Source organism: Diplotaxodon limnothrissa, linkage group LG1 (genome assembly GCF_057381915.1).
Source record: "Diplotaxodon limnothrissa isolate DT_005_m linkage group LG1, D_limnothrissa_male_GT1.1, whole genome shotgun sequence".
Classification (NCBI taxonomy): Eukaryota; Metazoa; Chordata; class Actinopteri; order Cichliformes; family Cichlidae; genus Diplotaxodon; species Diplotaxodon limnothrissa.
The window spans coordinates 17084668-17109749 of NC_140596.1; the positions used below are offsets into that span (position 1 = coordinate 17084668).

General features: G+C 39.0%; 1 protein-coding gene across 2 annotated transcripts in view; it reads left to right on the top strand.

Moving 5' to 3' along the window:
* rps6ka2 (ribosomal protein S6 kinase, polypeptide 2) overlaps positions 1-16622 on the top strand; it is a 16943-nt gene extending 321 nt beyond the window's left edge. Inside the window, exons 2-22 of one of the 2 annotated variants that reach the window (XM_085353867.1) lie at positions 1996-2112; positions 3383-3464; positions 4128-4208; positions 5039-5118; positions 5408-5514; positions 5598-5635; positions 5731-5873; positions 6682-6752; positions 7024-7112; positions 8741-8805; positions 12453-12555; positions 12747-12889; positions 13045-13167; positions 13441-13530; positions 13659-13817; positions 14044-14205; positions 14308-14384; positions 14642-14759; positions 14875-14931; positions 15309-15389; positions 16456-16622. In XM_085353867.1, the coding sequence (XP_085209993.1) occupies positions 1996-2112; positions 3383-3464; positions 4128-4208; positions 5039-5118; positions 5408-5514; positions 5598-5635; positions 5731-5873; positions 6682-6752; positions 7024-7112; positions 8741-8805; positions 12453-12555; positions 12747-12889; positions 13045-13167; positions 13441-13530; positions 13659-13817; positions 14044-14205; positions 14308-14384; positions 14642-14759; positions 14875-14931; positions 15309-15389; positions 16456-16605 (2136 nt within the window). In that variant the 3' untranslated portion in view covers positions 16606-16622. Of the gene's footprint in view, positions 1-1995; positions 2113-3382; positions 3465-4127; positions 4209-5038; positions 5119-5407; positions 5515-5597; positions 5636-5730; positions 5874-6681; positions 6753-7023; positions 7113-8740; positions 8806-12452; positions 12556-12704; positions 12890-13044; positions 13168-13440; positions 13531-13658; positions 13818-14043; positions 14206-14307; positions 14385-14641; positions 14760-14874; positions 14932-15308; positions 15390-16455 lie in introns of both variants that reach the window. The other variant, XM_085353860.1, reaches the window with a different exon arrangement.
* Positions 16623-25082: the final 8460 nt, after the last annotated feature.

Consider the following 25082-nt stretch of genomic DNA (forward strand, 5'->3'; position numbering starts at 1 on the left):
TTTGGAGTGTTTCAGGAGTCACTGCTGCGTCGTTCTACAGCTGTTGCTGCTTTCTCTGGCCGTGGGGAAGCTAGAAAATAGAGGAATACGAAGGGAGTCACTGTGCTGTGACGGACATAGAGAGAGAGAGAGAGAAGGTGTATGGAAATATAGTCAGACAGAAACGCTAACGGGCAAACAAGCAACAAGGCAGGCAGGTTGATAGATAAATGGATACAGACAGATTGATTCAGCGGTCAGCCTCAGCAGTGGAGGTTTATTTATAGCCCAAACAAAGCAGCAGGGCAGAGAGAGGCAGTGAGTCTTTTGTTGCAGATCTACCTGAATGTTTTGGATATTAATGGAGCAAAACCTCACCTTATCCCTCCCTTTTCTTTGTAAAGGAGTGCTGATGAATCATCTTTATAGGCTACCGTTAACGTGATTGTTTTATTTTAGCAAATGCCTGCCTGCTTGAGTTTGTTTACCTGTCTAGTCGCCTGTCCCTGGAATGGGATGCTCTGATGCTCCATCAGGAGTAGGTGGAAATTACTCAGGCGACCTTGTTTAAGGAATAAACCAGCAATTAAAGAAAAGAAGGGAGCAGTTTGCTCAGTATGAGTTGAAACTTTCCAGCATGTTACAGTTGAAGCCAGGCCTTCAATGACCTCAAAGTGACTGGTGAAAAATCCCATTACAATAAGTTGGACTTTATATTTTTATGTGTGTAAATTAGCTCATGGATTGATTTGATCGAAGTGCATCAACATGCAAAATACTATATAATACAAACTGATATTTCAGTCACCCATTTATAATCCAATTCAGTTTTAAACAGTAAAATCTACAAAATGGCCGTTAAATATAACCTATTTTGCACATTTGCAAAAATGTTATCGTTTCATCTTCAAACTGGAAGAGATCTTCATCTCTTCATCTTACTTGAATCTATTGTACGTGTGTTGTGGGTTATAGATCTATATTCTTGCTATTCACTTATGTCAGTAATTGTATGGTTTTTAGACTTCCACTGTCTACACTGGTATGGCATAGTTCGTATTAGTCATTATTGTACTATCAAGATGAGAACCTTTCCTATGTTGTTTTCTTGATGGTACATCAATCTGGAAAATCAGACTGCAATTACCTCTGAATTCCTGATAGTTAGGAAAATAGTTTGGAGAAACCAGCTGTTTTATCCTTGCTATAATGACAATAACATTTGAAGGCTGTATTTATTTTTCATGACTTGCTTTGGTGGACGTTTCTGGTTTAAGGGGAACTGTAGGAGGGAGATGGCATCAAAAGACTTGCCGTCACTGGAGAAATGAGACCATGTGATTATTTTCAGCCTCATGTGAACGTTCAGTCACTCTGGCTCCCAGATCGAGGGAAGCATTTCTTTCTCTTATCAAACTATTCCACGAGGATGGGTTAGTAGCTGATCACAAGCTGCATTAAATGCATAAAAGGGTATGAAAATACCTCAGCCAAGTGATTCTTCAGGACAGACAGAATCTTATCATATACTAAAAATGAAGGTTATCTAACAGGTTTCATCAAACAAGTGGAGGCTAGAAGAATCGATTTATAACCATTACCCATATTTACCAAGTCCTGATAGTGTTTTGTACAGAATTACAGTATAAAAGAAGTTGCAGTGTATATCATATTGTCACAATATCCAGTCTAAGCCTTGCCTCTTGTTGAAAGTTGGTCATTCACTTCATTAAGCAAACTGAATAGGCTGAAAAAGGCAGCTTACACTGTGCATGATTTCCAGTGACCTCAGCCAATATCTTGATAGCAATATAATGGCTTGTAGATGACTATCTATCTTTAGGTATGGATTTAATGAGTAATTATTACATTGATGGCCTTTTTAAATGCACATTGAGGTTATAGGGACACAATTTAATCATTGCTCATATGTTGTAAAGTGTAATTTATTAACTCGTTTAAATCTCACCTTAACCCTAATCTACCAATAATGACTTCTATCTTTTCTTTCATCAGGATGACAGTGTACTTAAGGAGTTTGACATCAGCCACCATGTTAAGGAGGGCTGTGAGAAAGCAGACCCTTCACAGTTCCAACTGCTTAAAGTGCTGGGACAGGGATCCTATGGAAAGGTACAATGTGCAACCATTTACTTACTGCAGCTTTAAGGCTTTAATCTGATAAAAGTGATGGGACACTGACCTTACGGAAAATATCAGTGTTGACAATAAAAAAACATAAATAACCTTAAAAAGTCTAGAAGGTCACCTCTGAGGCTACATGTATTTGGTATAATGATCATGTTAATATTTTTTATTCCTCTCGGTTTTATTAGAATATGTGGACTTCTCACTTGATGAGGCCCAAAAGTAAGTGCACATTCGTGTGACTGTTGAGCACTTCATCCAGACACCATCAGCATTAATATGCTGCTGTAATTGCCTCCAGTCCTGTGGGAAGTATTTCCAAGATAGCCTGAAACCACACTGCAGGAATTTGCTCCTGCTCAGACACCAGAACGTTAAGGTCAGACAGTGATGTGGTGCAATATGGTCTGCCTCGCAGTCAGTGCTGCAAGTCCTCCCAAAGGTGTTGGATTCAGTTGAAGTGAGAGGTCTGTGCAGATTGGTCAAAGCTTTTCACACAAACTCAAGAAATCGTGGGGGTTTTTTTGTACTTGCTTTATGCTATTGAAAAGAGGCGAGCATTTCTTAAAATGCAACTGTAAAAAAGAAAGTGCACTATTGTTCAGTCCACTTAGAACTAAGGTCCTGCTTAACTCTAAAAAACTAGATTCAAATGAGCCAGGAGATGTCCACTTACCTTTTGGCACAGTGAATATATGCGTGTCTGATTTCAGTGCTGCAGCTGATTATGCTTTACCAGCCAATCATCTGCTAATGATAAGCCATCTAGTTCTAATTATCTGTAGATTAGCTGCCTTGACAACGGTTTCACAGATCACCAAGTTTATTTAAATTAGTAAAGGCTCACTGATTTGTTAATGTTACTGTAGATTAGAGATCGGAATGGGCCTTACATGAAACATCAGCAGATGTTGGCATGTGGCTGCCGTTTCCAAGGCTGCAGGCATGGACAAAAGGTCACGTCACAGTGTGGCTTAGACAGCATGTTTACATAGCTTGCTATATGTCTGCTAAATTATTGCAGACCTTGTTTAAATCGTAGCTGTTGTCTCTGTTGCACCGAAACCACATTGATGTGGCTCTTTTATGTAACGTGATGGTAACTTGCTCCGGCTTGGTAACCTACAAAGGGTGAATATATTTTAAATGTTGTGAAATATAAATGACAAGTTTGTTTTTTTTCTTTTGTTTCAGAAACGTCACTACGAAAGAACAGTTGCACAAAATGTGATGTTTATGGTAATTATCATTGCAGGTGTTTCTGGTTAGAAAAATAAGAGGAGTGGACAGAGGACAGCTATATGCCATGAAGGTCCTGAAGAAGGCAACGCTAAAAGGTGATTTAGTGCAAATACACTTGGCATATTGCCCCATTGGCATCATTTCAAATAGTAATAATAATTTTTTTAAAAATTTCTTTCAAACAAAGCCCTTTTGTATCATGTTCTTGTTATTGGCTATATTTAAAGAAAGAAACAAAACAAGCACAGCTCCACAGAGGATTGGATCTGAGTCATGGTCATTTGTTAAAATTATTATTGGTTTAGTAGAGGAGCAATAGATATATCATTGCCCAAGTTCTCACAGTGCCCTACATTCAAGGGGATTTTGGGTAAAAGAGGTTAGTTTGTACTTTTGATTCAGATAAACTGTTTTGCGTCAGCCGAGATTATTGTAACCAGGGGTGTACTGTAAAAGCAGGTTCAGATGTCATGTGCTGATTTAATGACTTTGTACAAGCCTTAATCCTCTTAACCTGCACCTCTGGAATCTAAAGAGTTACACTGTCATCTTGTCAAGCAGACAGATGTTGCAATAACACTGTTATTGTGGTTTTCATTTCACTATAAACCAGCTACACTGGATTTAATTTACCTTAATTTCAAGGAAATGCATTCTTATCCTACATAACACGTACTCGTGTTATTAGACTTGTGACATTTTACAGAATGAACTGGCTGAAACTTCATTAAAAAGACTGCCTTCTATCTCCTACTCAGTTCGGGATCGTGTGCGATCGAAGATGGAAAGAGATATACTGGCTGAAGTGAACCACCCATTTATAGTTAAACTTCACTATGGTGAGTATGAATTACTTGTGCTTTTTCAGCATGTATGTGTTGGAATCTATTGGCCTTATACATGTAGAATGATACATAGTGTTAATAGTGAATGTTTGGCCATTAAACATGGCCTAAGATTTGAAGTAATCAGGTCAGCATATGTACAAGTAATAAGGCAAAAACTCAGATTGCCCTAAATGCTCTATTTCAGAGTTTTTTTCTTTTCTTGGTTGTGTGCTGTTTTCCGAATAGCATCCACTTAAAGGGAAAATTGAGTTTAAGTAGGGGAAAGAAAGCTGAAGTGGCTTATTTCAGACAGTAGATGAACCAAGGGTTAGTAGTAAAGCCCAGTACAGGGCAAATAAGGATATTGTTGAACTATGAATCATGCAAAGCTACTTTAATAGAGTTAAGGAATAAAGGTGTGGAACCAGAAATGAGCATAGAAAAATTGTGTTGGGTAAGTCATTATTTGTTTAATAAATGTTGTTTAGCGTTGGTCTATATTCCTCGTCCCTGTAGTTCTAAATCAACAGCTAGTGTCTGTTTAAATGGGGCTGTGTGCTGTTGGGGGACTTCAGCGGGGCAGTTGACTAATTAGTCATTTTGATCTGTTACACAAAGACAAGGTGACATTTCACAAGTCATTTTTCTCATTGCATACATGTTCAAAAATGAGGGAAGTCATTGTAGTCTGCCCTTATTTGTATCTATACACAACTGCAGATAAATGTGCAGACTGTGCACAAAATAATAGAATACTTTATAGTCCTCAATACAGCAATTAAAGCCTCAAGACGTGTTTAACTTGCATTTCTGTTTGTGCATGTACTTATGTATTTGTGTAGCCTTCCAGACAGAAGGGAAGCTCTACCTGATCCTGGATTTCCTCCGAGGAGGAGACCTTTTTACTCGTCTGTCCAAGGAGGTAGGCTTCCTGGTTCAAATCATAATCCACTTCTCACTGTTTGTTATGGGAAGGTGTTTGTATAACTCCCATCATTCGCCTGTGAAAGAGATCAAAGACAGTCATTTTTTTTGTACTTTAAAGGAGGCACACATATTGAGACAATGTGCCATAGTTCGGTTGGCTCTGGTGAAAAGCGAATTTCATAGGAGAGAGCTCAAAAACAAATATGTGAATCAATAACAGACCAGTTTCCCCTTACTTTTCGTTTTTGCACATTATATTTAATACATTTGTTCATTTGTACTAGGTAATGTTCACAGAAGAGGATGTGAAGTTTTACCTTGCAGAGCTGGCTTTGGCCTTGGACCATTTACACAGTCTGGGGATCATCTACAGGGATCTCAAGCCTGAAAAGTACTAGCTCATAAACATCCCTTTTATGCATTTTAGAAAAAATATTTCGATGCTGATTTTAAAGTTCTCTTCTCCCTCTTAAGCATTCTTCTGGATGAAGAAGGACATATTAAGATTACAGGTCAGTACATCTGACTGAAAACTGTAATTCTCTGCTTTTCTGTCTCTATTTGTCTTTTGACTATGATCCCCTTTTGTCTCTGTCTCACTATCCAGACTTTGGCTTGAGTAAGGAAGCTATTGACCATGATAAAAGGGCTTATTCCTTCTGTGGAACAATAGAGTACATGGCTCCAGAGGTTGTAAACAGGAGAGGTCATACACAAAGCGCTGACTGGTGGTCATTTGGCGTGCTTATGGTAAGTCTTTTACTTTGATAGTCTCTCTACACTTCTGACATGCATGACTAATTTTCCTTCTGAGCATGCAGTCACTCTGCTGGCTTGTATGTTTTATCTAATAATGAATTAACTACAAACTCAGTTCTTAGATAATATGCCAGTGCACTGATTTCTTCGTTTGGCTTTCCTCTGGCAGTAAAACAACTTTAATTACTGTATCTGGCAGATTAGGTCCCATTATTTTCAGCAAACGTGCATCTGCTGGATGCTGCTTGTTTCGCTAGCCTGGTGGCTTACTTTACTAATACTGAGAGGTTAAACATTCACTGACAGCTGGCAGCTACATTAGGTCACCAGGGGAAGATGTCAACCCTGTCTGCCCTTGTCTGGTGTTAGGAATGTACTGATATTAAAATAAACAAATAAATAGCCGAAGATTTCTCAATGTGCTGTAGAGATATTGAAAAGTAAAAGAGATTACTGAAAAAAAGAGAACTCCTTCACATTGTAATCCAATCTTTAATGTGGGTGAATACCATTGGGTGTGGCAAAGTCTATTATCAGGGTGCACAGTAGGTTAGGTTTGTTACAGTGTTAACCAGTGTATATCTTTATTTTATGCCTCTCAGCCTTTTCCAGTTATATGTGATTTAGGTCATGGTATTATGCGTTAATTTCAACAGCTTTGTTTCTGATTTGGCCCGTTTGCAGTGGAAGTCAAATGACTAATAAAATTTGAAGCAAGCATGCTAATGAGATAATCCACCTCCACAGCTTCCATTATTGGGCGGACGTGTTTTGACAGTTGTTTCGTTGTGTTTTCCAGTTTGAAATGTTGACGGGATCATTACCCTTTCAAGGAAAAGATCGGAAAGAAACAATGGCACTTATTCTAAAGTAAGACTAATTATTGTTGCTATTTTATTGAACCTTCACATCTTTTGCAGGATGTAATGTTTAAAAATTCTTATCTGTTTCCCATTGTCCAACTGCATTTCAATTATCTATATTGTATCTTTGATTTCTGAGGGTTGCTTTATAGGATAAGCTGCTTATATAAATCTGCAATTATTAACCTCAAGAGATCCACTATACCTGAATGAACATAAAAATAAACTGTCAGCAGACATAAACATGCATAAACCTGTTTCTTGGCTTGTGTGTTCAGGGCTAAGCTGGGAATGCCACAGTTCCTCAGTCCTGAAGTGCAGAGTTTATTAAGAGCGCTCTTCAAGAGAAATCCTGCTAATCGACTTGGTATGTATAAAAACCTTGAACAATGACAATTAAATGTGTTTTTAGAATAAATTTAGAAACTTAAACATCAGCAGTTTGTGTCCATTTGGATAACTTTTGAAGTCACTTCTTATTTTACACACTCTCTGGTCTCTTGTAATAGGTACACCTAATCAGCACCTCATTTGGGCAAATATTTTAGCAATTCAGCAGCAAATTGCATCACATGTCACATGTTTGGCATGTAGACATGGTCAGGATAACCTGCTGAAGTTCAAATGTGGCATTAGAATGGAGTGAAAGGTGAGCTGAGTGACTTTGACTGTAGCAGGGTTGTTGGTGTCAAATGGGCTGATCTGTATATTTCAGAAACTGTTCTGATCTACTGGGATTTTCCCACATGTTTAGTGAGTGGCAGCTCTCTGAGCAAAAATGCCCTGTTGATGTAGAAGAGCATGAATGAATATACAATACATTGAACCACATGGGCTACAGCAGCAGAAGACCACACCTCATGCTGCTCCTGTCAGCTAGAACAGGAAACTGAGGATATGCTCACCCAACTGGACAACAGAAGCCTGGAAGAAAAAAGTTTCCAGGTCTTATGAGTATCAATTTCTGCTGCAACATTTATATGACAGGGTCAGAAATTTGTTTACACATGAAAGCATGGGTCCATCCTGCCTTGTAGGAGGGTTAAGGCTGCTTATGATGGTGTAATAGTGTGGGGCATATTTTCTTGGTACATTTTGACCCCTTAGTATCAACATATCACATTTACCTGAATATTGTTAATGACCATGTACATCCCTTTATCCCTTTATAGTGTACCCATCTTCTGATGGCTGCTTCTGGCAGGATAATGTGTCGTGTCGCAAAGCTCAGATAATCAAAAATGGTTTCTTGAACATGACAATGAGTTCACTGTACTCAAATGGCCTCTATAATCACCAGATTTCAATCCAATAGAGCACTTTTGGGATGTGGTGAGACGGGAGATTTAGAGCAATTGTGTGATCCTATCTAAATCTCTGAGGAATGTTTCCATCACCTTGTTGAGTCTGTAGTGTGAAGCATTAAGAAAATTCTCAAGGGAAAAGTACCAGTACTAACAAGGTGCTAATTTGGTTTAAAAAAAAAAATCTATTCATATTACAAATGTACCACATATAACACTAGAAATGATACTTTGTCCATTCATGGTTTACAAGAAATTCACCTGCTAAATTCATGATCATTTTAACAGTGATTTAAATGCAAGAGTGAGATAGCTCTCAAGAGCCTTAAAAAAATCACTAAGGGAAGTCGTCGCCCTGGAAACAGCTGTTTGACCTGTTGCCCTGTGGTAGATGTTACATTTCCACCAAAATAAAGGATAAATAGATTAAAGAACAGTTTTTTAAATGCACCATGGCATGGCGGATTTATTTATTTATTTGTAGTTTTTACTCCTTCATATCCATAATTATTTATTATCTTCAACTGAAAGGGTTTGTTTTACTGTGTGAATGATTGTTGAAGTGTGTGAATTGATTTTATTTTGGAGGTACATGCGGATGTAGCATTTCAGTTTTATTACATCTTGTGATTTAATGACAATAAAAGGCATTGCGGTTGATTCTGATTCTCTTAATCTGTGTTACTTATAGGTGCAGGACCAGATGGAGTAGAAGAAATAAAAAGGCACCGCTTCTTTGCATCAATAGACTGGAATGTAAGCATAATTTATTAAGAGTATTCTGCAATATAGATATTTGGGTACTATAAACTTGTATTATACCGTTATTGTCTTATAACCACTGTCTTTCTCACATTTACGAATAATAATAATTTCTTACTGCATCAACTACATTGCTGTTGTAGTTTTAAAGTGCAGTAATGAGATTATTGACCTGAGTTAAACTTAAAATCAGCATCACATGGATCAGGTTTACTTGGTCAAGACAACTCCTCCTTCACTTCCTCAAGAGTTGTCCATAGTCACGGCACTTTAACATGCTCATGTGATGTTGGTTAGCAGCAAAACCCCAAACTTCCTTTTCTGTCCATCTTGCCTAACTTTTTTTGCAACTAATCTTCTTATCTGTAAAAGCCTTTGTCTCAGAAAGTTGGCTCATGTGCAAATGTTTTCACTAAAGTCTTTATCCTAACTATCTTTATCTAACCTTGAGACCTCAGCTCCTTTGGATGTACAGTGAAAAACAATTTGCCCCCTTGGCGTTCTTCAAAATGCAAGCTGTGCTTATTGCATGTTAGAAAACAAAGCCCTCCTACACTATTTGTGGGCTGAAACATTTGTCAACAGAAGCAGAAAAAATATTCATGTCATTTTTATAAATTTGAAGATTGCATTTCTGATAGGGCTATTTCATTCCCATTCCATTCATCCAGCATTACTTTAAAAAAGTGACACATATTCATGTTGGTTACACACCACCAAGCCTGCTGGCTGTCATAAAAGGGGATTTGGTTTTTCTCTCTCCTTTAAATCAGTTTTAAAAGCAGAAATCTCAGCAAAGCAATCATAGACTCATTTGTTTTATTGATTGTAATCATCCTCCCTATAAATATCTGCTCTGATCTCTTAAAGCACCCTTCCTTTTTAATCACAGATGTTTGGAAGGCTTGGGACTCTCATTTATCTGCTTTTGTGAATTATGGCGCTCTTATTTCTATCAGAATCCACTATCATCGGCTTTACATGCTCGCTAATCTCTGCCCTCACCGCGGGTTCCCATTGCTGCCCTCCTCACTACATTACTACCTGCTCACTTCCACACAACATGCTCCCATTTACACATGGTGTTGCTGGCTTGATGTGACAACTGTCAGTAAGAGGCTTATGCTCTATTCTGCACTATGCTAATTAAATCACTGTACTCTATCAGGCAGAATGATTCCACATCATTCATCAGAACCTTTTCTGACTTTGCGGTCTTAGCCTTTCTTTAATGTCTTGATCTTTGAAATAGTAAAGATTTGTAGCCTCATTTTCTCAACACTATCAAATGAAAACCAAATACTCAAATGCATCAACACTTCCCAATTTCTAATAGTCTCTGTTGGTTACTTTCCATGTATGCTAGTAATAGGAACCCAGAAAGATTGTTCCCTTTAATGGGCACTGCAATGGTGACATCTGCAGGCTATACTCAGTATTACAGCAGGTGCCTTTCTGCTGCTGTATAATAGCTATACAACCAGCCACCAGTCTTTACTTCATATTAATTTTTTATAATTTTTTCCCATTAGTGGATATTCACATTTATTCAGAAGTCCTGAGAGGTGTTTCAAGATAGGTGCCAAGTTGCAGCACTTGCTTCTAGAAGGACCTTGTTGTATTCTGTCACATTCTAATTTGCTCTACTTTTTTCCTTTTTTTTTTTTTTTTTAACTTCGGTTAATGAATAATTGAATATGATAGTCAGTGAAGAGCAAAATATATTGTATGATGGATGGTTGCGTGGTGGTTAGCACTGTTGCTTGAGTTCAGCTCCACCATCTGGGTGGGGCTTCTCTGTGTGGAGTTTACATGCTCTCCTTGTGTTTCCGTGGGTTCTCTCTGGTTTTCTTCCACACTCCAAAGAATGCAATTATTGGGGTAATGGATGATTTGAAGTTGCCCATGTGAGTGTGAATGGTTGTCTGTCTCACTGTGTTAGCCCTGCGATAGACTCCCCCACAACTCTGACAAGGATCAATCAATCAATCAATCAAGGCTTTATTCGCCACGTGCAGGTTGCCCTGCAGTGAAATAGGACCCCCCCCCCCCCCCCCCCCAACCTTACACACACAACACAGACATCACATGGGGATACAGGTCGGAGATCGGTAGCATTACAGAAAAAAATACTGAAATAAACACTACAATGGGAAAGTACAAGAGGAAAAAAAAGAGGGGCTCAGACCCGTCGTGTTCCCAGGAGGGAACAAGCATCGAAGGCATTTGGAAAGAGAGGGGGGATGAGTGTGTGCATATCAGTGTATATGTATGTGTGTGCGTGTCCAGAGTTCAGCTGAGACAGTGTCCTTCGCCCTGCTAGGCTAAGTAAACAGTCTTCCAGCCAACCCAGGTGGCCTTGCATGGAATGGGAAGGAACAGACTAAACACAGTCGTTATCAGGGTGTTTTTGTTTGGCTCCAGCCTTGCGACCGCAACTGGCGCCGAAAGGGTATCCGCATGAAGTGATGGTGCTTTTTACTTTAGTGCGAACAGCTCATATGAATTTCAAAGCCGTTCTAACAGTCCAACACTGGTCTCTCAATCTCCCGTTGGAGAGCCGTGAGCTTCTCCATGATGTTATCAAACTTGCGCTCTGTGATGTTGTCATTCTTGTGCTCAAAGAGCTGATTCTGAGAACTCACGACCACAGTGAGCCTCCCCAAGATGTAATCCAATTTGCGCTCAGAGATGTTATTCCGAGCGAGCCCTTCCAAGATGTAATCCAGTCTGCACTCAGAGATCTTATTCTGAGTATTCACAGCAGCCGTAAGCCTCTCCAAGATCTTATCCATGCTGCACTCAATGAGGATAAGCAGAAGAGTTGAATGAATGGATGAATGAATGAATGAATGAATGAATGGATGGTGTAACAAGTGCTACAGTTTTGCACAGTGTCTGTCTGCTAGCTAATGGTACAGTGGCTGTACCCAGTGAGGAAAAAATGATAAAGTGGGATAATATCACTCGAGACAGAGAAAGGTATAAGAAAAAACAGGAAGATGAGAGATTATTTTCTAAGGTAAGGACTCCTTAGCAAGTCATATTATAATATGACAAAATAAAGTTGTCCTAAATCATTTTAATTTTTTTTAATTGGATATTGGATCTGTACATATATTGTCTGGATATTTCCAATTCTGAAACTATATTACAAGAAAAGTCCATGTCAATCAAAGTATATACTTGACTGTAAGGGCAGGCTAAACTGGGAAGTTTAATGGTTACAGTGATGAACTGGTGAAGGGCAGACTTATTCATAGAAAATGCTCTTAAACTGGTTGTTGTTCTCTTTTCTTTTTTTTAAAATTGTTTTAATTTGTAATATTAAAAAATATTTTACAACTTACAACAATTGTTTAGTATAGCACTTTGGGCAACTATTTTTCCGTGTTTAAATAAATAAATTTTACTTATTTGTCTTATTTGTGTGCAAACCTAGCAAACTTGTGGACTATTTTTTATCAGATCTGACTGAAATAATCATTTTTTCCCCCCCAAACACGCTATAGTCAAAGCTTATACATCGTGTTTTCTTCTGACTTTTATACCTCCTTTACAGATCATGTGTCATTTGTGTTGAATTCAGCTGCTGGTGTAACAGTATTCCAATTTCTCTGTTTTTTTTTGCTCATTCATAGAAGCTGTACAAGAAGGAAGTGAGGCCTCCTTTCAAACCAACCGTTGGCAGACCTGAAGACACTTTCCATTTTGACCCTGAGTTCACCTCCAGAACACCTACTGGTAACTAAAGCATGTAGACACACATGCAAATACAGAATTAATGTATAGGTTATAGGCGACTGGGTTCAATGAGGAACAGAAAAAAAAGAAAACTACCATACTGATCAATCGTTTTTACTAAACTTTAATATTTCTAAAACACTGTCAAGCACTCTGCAGACGTTTGGTTCAATGTGTCTTGGGATATCCAGATTCTCCAGGCATCCCTCCCAGCGCGAACACACACCAGTTGTTTCGTGGTTTTAGCTTCGTTGCAACTAACCAAACTCAGGAGTCCAGTGTTGCTACAGTAGCGGCCACTCCTCAAGAGCTGAACATCAACCCCATCGCACAGGTATACATCTAATTAAATCACAGACTAGCACACAGTTTATGTATTTAGGTTTCTGACCTTTCCAAACATTACCTCAAATAAATTCCCTGTCAGCAACTACATAAGTCATTTAATGTTGTAGTGTTTGTGCACCTGATTATGTGTTTTCTACATAGCATCTCTGTGGTGATCTGGCCTTCGGTGATGTTTATGATCTGAAAGAAGAAATCGGACACACGGGAACCTCTGTCTGCAAAAGATGTCTGCACAGAATTACTTCAGTGGAGTATTGTGTGAAGGTAGGGGACACTTAACCTGAACTGCATTTAAATACACTATTGATTTACTCTTTGCCTTTAGAGCCTCAGCAGTAATATTCTTTACTATGATGGTGTTGAATGTAAACAGGGCTATTTGTTAGCTTGTGAAATGACTATTTGGGGCTGCTTACATATTAAAATAAAATGTAGTCAAACTGGACAAAACTTGCATGCTTCCTGAGCTGTAACTCAGAGTTAGTTACAAATCACTGGTGATCCATCATGCTAATATGCTGTGTACATTTATGTCAGATTATTGACAGAGCGAGGAGAGATCCGTCAGAAGAGATTGAGATTCTGTTAAGATATGGACAGCATCCAAATATTATTACCCTGAAAGATGTAAGTACAGCACATGAGCCTGCAGAATAGTGATTTTTAATTTGCATGTAATTTTTCCTAAGCATTTTTTCTTTTTTTTAAAAAGATATTTGTTTGTATCTTTCCTCTGCATTCACCTTTACCTATAGGTGTTTGACGATGGCCAGTGTGTGTATCTGGTTCAGGAGTTACTGAGAGGGGACGAGTTGCTGGACAAAGCTCTGATGCACACAAATTTTACTGAGAGAGATGCATCAGACATCATGTGCGCTCTGACCAAAACTGTGGAATATTTACACTCACAGGGGGTAAGCTGGATGAAAGGAGGGCTTAAAAATCAATCTTTGAATTCAGGTGGGGCGGTTCAGTCCCAGTGTCATAACATAGTGCATATACATTGCCAAAGCCCCATAACTTCAGAGGTCATTAACATCAGCACAAAAGCTGTGTGCTGGGAGCTTCAATGGCAATGTCCATGTAGTATATTTATATGTATGCACATTATTAAGGCTTAATGGTGACTATTTTTTCCAGGTTGTACATCGAGACTTGAAACCCAGCAACATCCGCTATGCAGATGACAGTGGACTCCCAGAATGCATCAGGATATGCGACTTTGGTTTTGCCAAACAGCTCAGAGCTGAAAATGGTTTGCTGATGACTCCCTGTTACACAGCTACGTTCATGGCTCCTGAGGTACATCAGCAGTCATTACAAGGTGCATCTCAGTATCACTTATACAAATTATTTAACAGATATCTGTGAGTGGTTTTCTTTGCTTTTTTTGTATATGTGCAGATTTTGAGGAAACAGGGTTATGATGCAGCCTGTGACATCTGGAGCCTGGGGATCCTGCTCTACACTATGATAGCTGGGTGAGTTTATAAGGTCTTAATACAACTCACACTCACAGGTTGTGATACAGTTCAGGTGTAAACTGTATGCAATGTTGCAATTTTCTTCAAAGACTCCTGCAACAGCAATAAACAGCATGTCTAAATACACCCCCCCGGTGAAATAACAGTGAGACAATAAGAGAAAATGTCTCAAATCGGAGGTCATGGTTTTCTGGAGTCATGCATTTTTTATTAGATTGAATTGCTTTCTGTAAGTGGGCATTGTTGTTGGTCAGTTTCAGCCCATTTGCCAGCAGTCCCGAGGACACAGCAGAGGAGATTCTGGCTCAGATCGGCTGTGGGAAATTCATTATCACAGGAGGAAACTGGGAGCTGGTGTCAGAAGCAGCCAAGGTTCAAACATCTTAATGCTTTCTGATTTGCATAAAATGGAAATGTTTGCCTCTAGCATCGTAGTATCAGTGCAGAACAAATATATTAACCGTTCATGTCCCCATTTGTTTAACAGGATATCGTGGTTAAGATGCTCCATGTGGACCCCCACCAGCGTCTGACTGCCCCACAGGTACCATTAGTCCATAACATAAACTGGCCTGTCATATGGCATATTGTGCTATTAGTATAGTGCAGGTCCCACCTTGACAGTTTTTTTCCATCATGATATAATGAATATGCTATAGATATAAATTTTATTAATTTAGACAAAGCAATAGATTACAAAAGTGTATACAAACTGAAATTTTACATACATATCATTTCCTTTAGCCCAGATGTACACATATGCACTGAGCCTGATGTTCATACCACGACAGTATATCATGTGTTTGACTATATACCTACACTGTTTGCAATACTACAGATGTATCATGGTTGTGGTGTTACCACGTTATATACATTATATACATTCAGAGCTGATATCAGTTTTACTGTGATGCTTTTCAGGTTCTTCGTCACCCCTGGATTGTTGAGAGAGACCAGCTCTCTGACAAATGTCTCACCAGACAAGATCCACTCATTGTCAAGGTCAGAGCCTTTGTACTCTATGTAATTACAAATACAGATTACTATAGAGATAAGCATATTATCCCCTGTATCGTGCTAATATAGATGGAAAAATCACTTATATATCTATTGCTCAATCTAAAATCTTCTAAGGAGACCTCCAAAGAAAAGTGGATGTTTATAGTTTTTTGGGGTGGGTATTTTTATACTGTAGCTCCTACATTTTATGCTATTAATGTTTTGAGTTTGTAAGACTGCTACCTATATCAGGTCACTGTAACAGAAACTTTAACATTTTATTTAACCAGGAAGTCCCACTGAAATAAAGTGAATTCTACCTTAAAACAGAAGTTTGGTTCATCTTCGATGTTTAATGCAGAGTAGTCTTAAAAAGTATCTGGGAAAAAAACACTTAAATTGTACCTGAAAGTATCAGATGTATTTGGATAGAGGAATGCAGCTTATAAATCGCTCCATTTTTACCAGCAGTGGTGCTGATTTACTGGTATGTCCATATTTTCAGTATTAGAGTGGTCTCCTATTAAACTGATTAATTTGCACAAAAAGAAGTAGGATTCAAAGTTGCATGCATAGCTTTATAACTGTTTCAGAGTAGTCCTCAAGGTCTGATTAGTTGATAATAAATATAAGTACACAATTTTAGTAAGTATAATTCTATAATTTCATACATGCCACAAAAATCTGTTATTGTTAAATTGAAAAGGCATAGTTAAAGTACTAAATAAACACTGTAGAGTAGCCACATGTGGTAAATGATTTATTAGTAATTCTAATAGGTTAACCTCATAGATTAAGTATACATAGATTAAGTATACATTTTAATCATACATTTTAACATAGGCTATTAAGGTACATAAGAGAAGATGCACTTTACTTTAAAGCTTGGGAATTCTTTTGTTATAACAGGTACAAAACTTATATATATTTAATAGCTAATATAATTAAATGGGTAACCATCAAATAGATTGTCTGGTCAATAATTCCTTTAAAATGGCTCTTTTGATAGTAAAGGTGTCACCTGAATTACACTGATCCAATACAATGCATTCTACTTTTATTCCACTAGGGGGCTCTATCTGCCACCTATTCTGCTTTGAGGCGCTGTGCTCCTGCCCCTGTCCTGGAGCCTGTTCAGTCTTCTGGCCTTGCTCAGCGGAGAGGGATGAAGAAACTCGGGAGTCCAAAACTCACTTCAGATCCTAAGGAAAAGGAATAGCCTCAACCATTTGAATGCAGCACAAATATAATTTTAGCTTTTAATCGTAGACCTGCATTCTAAAAAGCACAAATCACATCTAATAAACTATAACATGACAATATAGAGGCCTACTTGTACTGGCACCAGGATTAGCGTCAAGTCACTCGGTGAATTGTTTCAATTTTAACAGCTTGATGCACTGATATAAAATTCATCACATGCACCTTCATTGGAAACTGTGAAACTGAGTGGCTTGAGGAAGTCAAATAATAGACCTTAAAATAAATTATTCTTAATTTTGAAAAGAGAATTTTCAATTCAAACATACAGACATTTTATTAAAAAAAAATTGCTTCTAACTTACCCGTCCTTTGGAAGCTGGCCTTGATTTCAGTTGGTTAACATCCTTGGTCATATAAGTGGCAAGGCTGTCTTACAATACACACAGACAAACTCTTATCTGCCTTGAATTACTGTATATTTGCAGGAACGGCTGCAGTTCAAAGTAAGAAACAGTAGACTGAAAAAACGAGTATTCAGTGCCACAAACATAAAAGTAGCAGTATGGTTTATATATTTTTGTATGTCAACAAAAGCATAGCATTTATTGTTCCAAAGTCATAACTTATACACACAGCATCTCTCTTAGATTAGCATATTTTACTCCAATCCTCAGACTCATGCCTGTTAAAAATGTAAATATCCTACCAAAGGGAATTATTTATTTAAAAATGCCATCTACATTAAGAACCACTGGATGTTGCACTCGAGCACCAGCAGAACAAAACAACCTAGCGTAAATATATATATTGTACGGCTGAGGTATAGTACAATTAAAAACACCAGAGGCCAGTGCCACTGGCACCTTTCTGTACCAGATTTTTTTTTTTTTTTTTGCCCGATTCAGCTGCTTTCATACAGTGTTGTTCATGTCTGAGGTGGAGCAACACTTGTTGGGAGACTTTAGTCCTCAGCAAGTCGTCATTCAACTGGAGTAACATCATTTCCACTTTACCCATGTCTCTTCTGTTCTGCTCCTCTGGAATATACAGCTACTGAGATACTGAACAGCTATGCTCAAATTTCAAAACACACAGGAAGACTGACTATTTACAGAACCTATAGCAATGCCATTTAGTCTTATTGGTAGAAAATGTGATCAAGATTTTTCTTGCATAATTGTCTTCCACAGCCTTTGATTCACTGAGTAGTCTTTAAAAGAAACATGGCACACTCTGCAGTCTATACATTTTAGACAACGTCCAGCATAATTCATCAATTTGCATGTGCTCAAATGTGTTTATCAGTAGGCTTATGTTTGCCATTAGTATCTGAAAGCCAAAACATTGGAGAATCACTGTGTCAGATTTTTGTATATACTGTCTAATGCTGCTGCCCTGATTTTATCTAATGAGATGTTCACTCATAAAGACGAGGTATGATAGAACAGGGTTTTTTGCAGATACTAGTAGCACTTTGTGTTGTACAGGTAAGCCGTAGCAATGTAGATTATAATGCTCCACAAGTTAGAAACATACTTGCTGATCAGAGGTAAAACGTTTTGAGATGTGCAAGAAATAAGCACTGTAGTAGAGACAATACATTCTGGACACAGTTTTGTTTGCCAATTCAAAAACTGTGGGTTTTGTTGCACTGCACAACGGCAAAAGGTGTGGCTGACAAACTGATGAAACTATAAGTATGCAGTATGAGTATGTGTGTTGTACAACCGTAAAAGTAATGTTGTATATATTGTTTATTAATTTAGACTGTACGTACTGTTGTGCAAAACCAACAGTATGTTGTATCAGCAGGCTTGGTTGTACAACTGTCAGCAACCAGGAAGACCGATATATTGTTTAGCAAATATATTGGGACTGTACATATTACATTGTGTTGTGCATCCATTGCTGTGTACATACTGTCTATACCCAGCCAATTGTTGAAGATATTGGCCAGAATGCCAAAGTTTTACAAATAAAGGAAAAGAACGGAAAATGACATTGAAGTGTATGAAGAGCTGGTTTGATTTGTTATTCTGACTTGTGACAGAAGCGCTCCCAGTAACGTGATCGATGACATTAACCTGCATGCAATCAATCAGCCATTGCCTAATAAGGATTTGGCTTGTAAAAATCTATATTTTCATAACATAAACAAAAGGTCCTGTTCCATTTAATTGCTGTGAAGTCAGTGTAGTTTTATATTTAATAAGAAGGGTCACACCAAAAGAAATTATTTTCCAGTCATTAATAACCATTTCCTAATATCTACAAATACTGAGAAAAATGTTTGACACCAACTTGCCTGTGAGGGGTAGAGGAAATCTCTTATTACCTGCCTTTTTTAGGAGTGAAACCTACTAAACCCAACATTTTAAACCTTCATGGTGCAGCAGCAGCAGCAGCAAGCCAGAGTTAAAGCCACTAGATGGCAACCAATCATAGTCCATCCTTTTGCTCTCTTTCCACTGCTTACTTGAAGTTGTCCCTTTAGAGCCATAATCCCTGAAAAAGAAGAAGGAAAACTCTTTAATTTATATCAACCACCAGGCACACCATAAAAGCTTTTAGCAGGCACTGAGCTGATGTGTCAGGTGGGTGTGGCGGGCTCATCAGCCCTGACATTTAAGTGCAGTAGTGCTCGGAGCAAAAGGGATTGTAGGATATGAGTAGATACAGATGACAAGCCCCCCTGTGAAGATGATTGCAGTGGAGTGACAAGAGGAGACCAAACAACAGACATAGCAAGGAGAAGGTGTCGGGAGGGGAGAGATGAAAGGCAAAAGAAAGAACAAAAGCTTTGAGAAACAATAACTCAACCCGGCAATTACAGCTTTGTCAGATTTTATGTTATCTTTTCATAAGGGGAGAACTTCAAAAATGTACTTAGAATCTTAAGAGTATATCGCCATTTTGAATTTATTGAAATCTTTGTAACTTTACCTTATGACTATGGAAAAATACAAATGATTGGTTTTGGTCTTAGGATTTTATATCATATTATTATTATTATTATTATTATTATTTTTAAATCTGTGGATATTTAAGTAAACCATGAGTTGGAAAACTGGTTAGCACCTGATACAGGTTAGCACCCTGCAATATGCAAGTTTTCAAATGCCTATGTAAGCAACTTTCTGATTTAGTACCAACAGTGGTGTTGTTGAAAGGGACATGACATTTTTCTGTAAAGTTAAGACATTAATATTTGCAGTATTTTGGTTGCCTCATCGCTACATTATTTTTTATTTTTTTTAAAAAGCTATTTCATATTGTCATAAAGATGAGGAAGACCAAGATGGATGCAAAGACAAAACAACAACAACAAAAAACCCAACAAAACAAAACAAGAAACACTGTTACTTTATGAAATCCCTGGGAAGTGAAGTGTTCCACTTAGGAAATCCCCTGGTACAGTCACCTTAACACCATGTCTTTTAATGACAAACCAGTCAAGCTGCAGTCCTAGATCCACATCCTCAGTCTATGTGAGATGTACCCCACAACCAGACTGTATCAGCCCTCCAGAAGCTGAGCTACAGTATGCTAGGCCGAACCTGAGGTACTGACTTCCAGCGTTGGCTGAGCCAGTGTAGCTTTCATCCTGGATGGAGGGGTTGACAGGCCCAAGCACTCTTTCTCAATGTACATGTACTTTTGTAAGTGTTTAATACATTCAGCGAGAGATAACCCTGCTTTTCGTCAGAGTTTTGTTTGTTTGTTTGTTTGTTAGTTGGGTTTTTTTTTTAATGGCAATATTAAATGCCATTTCTGAGCCTCCTCTTTGGGAGACCTCTGCTGATCACCTGCATGCAGAGATGTCTGAAATATAGCCGCTGGCTACTGAAGTAAAACATTTTGGTAGTTTCACAGCAAACTGTAGTCTGTGCTTTTGGGACATGAGAAATGACATATGCTCAAGCCAAGCCAAGAAGTGGGGGCCTTTTCCATTCCCTTGCCCTTAAAAAGAACAGGAGCTCCTCCTGCTGGGGATGAAGGGAAAGAGAGTTTCTTTTGTTATGTTTTTGTTTTTGGTTGGACACCCTACAATTGGCAAACTGCCTGGCTGCAGAATACTTTCATTGTTTTGTTACCCCCTGAGCAAAATGAAGTGGTCACACTTGGTGACACTAACAAAGTATTTCGAAGTGACTGATGATACTGAAGGGGTGCTTGGTGGCACTGTCATTTGTCCTAGCATCTCCTCTCTTTGAACTAGAGGGGATGGAGACTGATGCTGGATTCCATCCACCTAAGTAAGATATTGGAGTTGGGAAGAGTAGTAGTAGCAGCAGTAGTCAGAAGAGAAAGAAAAAAGAAACATATTTTTTATACTCCCTAGGCAAGTTAGAGCCACTAATACATCACAAAACTTGCAATGTGTGTGCACTCACAGATAGAAGCTGGCTGTGCATGGCTTATGTAATGAGTCACACACAACAGTGTGAGCACAGATTACAGGTTTTACAGTTTTACTATATATGTTCACTGCTGCCATCTTGGATTGTGAAATCAGGGCTGGAAGTGCTCTCCAGCTTTCCGAGTTGGAAATCTGAGTTGAGGGGGCATTCCAGTTGCAAATTCTAATTTTGAAGTTGAACTTTCTGGCTTCCCAATTCAAATGGAAAGCAGTACGAGAAAGACCTGATAAACTGGGAACTGCAGAAGCACCTGAATCATAAACTATGAGGGCATTAGTTTACCCTTTCCATCCCTTCATGAGGTGATACAGAATACTGATTAAACGTTAGGTCAAACACTTCTTCTTACCCTCCTTTGGGCATGACAAGTTTCTTGCAGCCACCACTAGAAATAAATGCTTTACCCCAAAGCCTTGTGGTTTCTGCCTGCCTTGGCCTCCTGAGCAGATTGGGACACACTCTCCTTCTCTCTGCATTTTAACTCCACTTTGCCTATCCCTCACTGCCACTGCTGGAGCTGCAATGCTAGCTCTATGCACCTGGTGGGGTAGTGAATTTGATTTTTGTGGTAGGCAGAGGACGAAAGCTTCTCCGTCTTTCTGTCTTTCATTTTCTCCAAGACTGGGCCACAAAAGACCTTTGGCGGGACACAGGGTACGTCCATGACTCCAGCCTTCTTTGTCCATGATTGACAGGTTTAACCACAAGACTGTCCCACCAGAGACTGCAAGGCTCACCCACAGCCTTGGACTCCTCCACAGGAAGAGCATGGAATAAGTGTATAAACTACATACATTTTATACCAGAGTACAAGGCTTGGATTCATATCTTCCAAGTCTTTTCTTGATAAACAATGTGACAATGTTAAGGGAACATGCTGACTTTGCTGTATAGTGAGATCAATCTGCAGTAACACATAAATTATAGTTCTGCGTCAGATGTACATCGTAACTTACGACATAACCAGAACCGTTTCTTCTGATGTGCACCTCCTGAGAAATGTAAATACACGCCAGGTCAACTGCTGGAAGGTGGTGTCATCCTTGTCCTCCTTCATTTTGTCTAAATTGAGGTCTGTGTTGACGTCGCCATCCAGGTTACCCTCATTTCAGTTGAGGAGTCATTCACAAATGGCCGGGACACAACCAGTTCTTGCCCTCTATCATGTTTACCCATCTTGTGGTGGCTCATAGTTGATGGATGTCAGTCACAGCATTAGTGGCTGACAAGAAGGGGTCCTGCTGGGGTAGCAGCTATAACCATAGCCTGTTGGAAAAGGATGACATGTTATGCCATCTGTAGGTAGCGCTAACATCTGGGTTAAATCCAAATTGACTGTGTTAGCATGAGGGTTAGAGGCCATAACATGGCTAAACGAGTACGTCACCAAATTGCAGCTTCACATTGCTCACTTTTTCACTGTAGGAATCACTTCAAAGTTAGAACAGCTAATAATTCACATTATAACAGTCTCCTCTTTAGTTACATCTTTGCCTTTATATTCCAACATTCCCCTTCTGTCACAAAACAGAGGTCCAAAGAAAAGGGATATACACACTGACAGGGACAGATATCCCACCACCTATGGCACTGGATGTGCGTACATGCATATAAACACACACACACAGAGACACAGACCCTTGGACACCCTGTGGCATTACAGCTCGACCTGCCACTCGGACATTCACCGAATCAGACGGACAAATCTCTAACAGACGGCTCCTGACAAAGAGATTATCACCGTGACAGGAGAAGTGTGTGCAGCTGTGGGTGGTAGAGTTTATAGCAGGAAGATGGGGGTAGGGAGCGAACTCAGTACTTTCACACATTTTGCTTCTCTGCTCTCTCTCCCTCGCACTCTCATCACACCGGCATACATAGTCAGACTTCTCTCTATATGAGAAGCAGATGCATTACCTTTCATTACATGTGTGTGTGTCCATGAACATGTGTCAGGCCGGAAGAGAGGGACTCTAAAATCAGTTAACTGTACTTTAGAGGTTCTGCATAAGAATGAGTCCAGGTGTAAGATTTGTCGTCATTTTAAACTGTGTGAGAACTTTCCTTGTATTGGTGTTATGCTATAATTCACCCTTTGTATCTTACAATTAATACAATACGAATTACATCTCCCAGCTATATGCCAGAGCTCTGTGACAAACAGGTGCGATACGTGGCACACTGTAGTCTATGCAGTAGACTCCACCCAGCCTTTTTCTGTTGCACTGCTCATCAAAGCAATTTCAAGCCAACTTAGCTTCTGAAGGAAGGATATGTTACAGTGTTGAATAAAACAACAATGTCTGCTGTAGCAATGGTGTCTGGTGCACAGCAGCTAAATCAAAGGAGGGAAAAATATTTACCACTTTATACTCACTAAATTTGTAAGAAATCCTGTGCAGATTTTAAGAAATAAAATAAGTACAGCAATATGAAGGCAACACAACAAAAGATTTCGGTGCAACAGGGTTAAGTATAAACTCTTCAGTTATATTAGTGTCTTACTACAGAAGTTTTAAAATTAAAATATACATTGTTCATTCATTTTTTTCCACCATCAGTCCCAAGTGCTCAACTTCAGCAGTATATTTCTGTACATACTTTATGTGACGTCAAACTTTATGGACTGCTGCAGGGTTGTTATCTGGCTCTTTAATTCAAATCTATATTAAAGTGGCATTAAAGTTTTTTAATAGTGTTGAGGATAAATCAAGGCATCAAACCTGCACTTATCCATTCGTGTAGCTAGTTTTGTGCCAGAATTATGGTCCTAAAAGGGAACAGAATCAATAAGAAATACCACACTGATGTTACTCTGCGTATTGCTTCACTCACATATAAATTTAACTGGAGAAAAGTTCATTTCATTTATAATCACAAACAATTTAACCACGAATGCCACCAATCTTTGCTCTAATTGTACAGAGAGTTATCAAGTAGCCACTGTGGATGAAATGGCTGATGGGACACAGTTTGATATTTTCAAACAGTTTTTGAACAAACCACAAATTGCTGCAATGACGGTGATATAATCATGTAATCCAAACACAAATACACTCACAAGTCAAAGGTGCCAGAGGAGGATAAGTGAAGCTCTGTAGAAAGTCAATTAATCTTTTCAGCGGTCCCCTTTCCCTCCGCCCTGCTTAAAAGCTTCATTTACCTCCTATGGAGAAGAGATAGAAACACCATTAGTGAGATGATGGCAGGACTGGAAAGGGGAAAGGAGAATCTCACAGTTGGATGAGCTGAAACAGTATAGGCCCCCCATCTCCTCAAAAAGTGTGTGTGCGCGAAAAAGGCGAGAGCATCTTCTGCATGGGTGAGCTCAATTAGGTTCCATCTTGATTATCAAAGGTAGTGGTGTACAACTTTTAAGGCGGAAGTGTGCCTCAAATCCTGGTAATGGCAAAGGGTGGGCCGACCTGCAGAGTGAAGCAAGAGTTGGACTGATTGGAGTGGAGATGTGACTGAGGTTGGGTTTTTTTTGTTGGACAGAGGTGCTATACAAGGTGTACATTAGGGAATAACACCCTAACCACTATTTCCATATCTAAAGTAATGTGCGTGTGTGTGTGTGTATGACAGTGAGAGAGTGTGCGGCATTCGAGCCCAGCTGGATAAGTGATATTCATGTGTGTTTGCATGCACGCGTTTGGGTGTGTGAAATGCCAGTGAGCATATAGGCTTCGCTTGACTGAGCTCGGCTGGCTGCTGGGGCACAATTGGGGGGCTCTCTGTGTAAAGAGGTCAAAATACACACACACATACAAACAACAGTGAGGAAGTTTGGCTGAATACGCAAGGCTCTGATAATCAAACAGTATGCAAATCAGCCAAATCCTATGCAGAAACAAACAATATGCCATATGAATCTAAGATTACAAATACACTACACTATGAACGATTCCAAACCTCACATTACTTATATATGTCACAGTGTTGCCACATTAGTCTGTATACATCTTGACATTTAAATTCAAGCCACCTGAGCTCGCAAGTTTCAAAATGATGTACGTCGAGGTGCAATATGTTTTCCTCCTCTCCCTGTTGATCGTAATTACTGCAGATC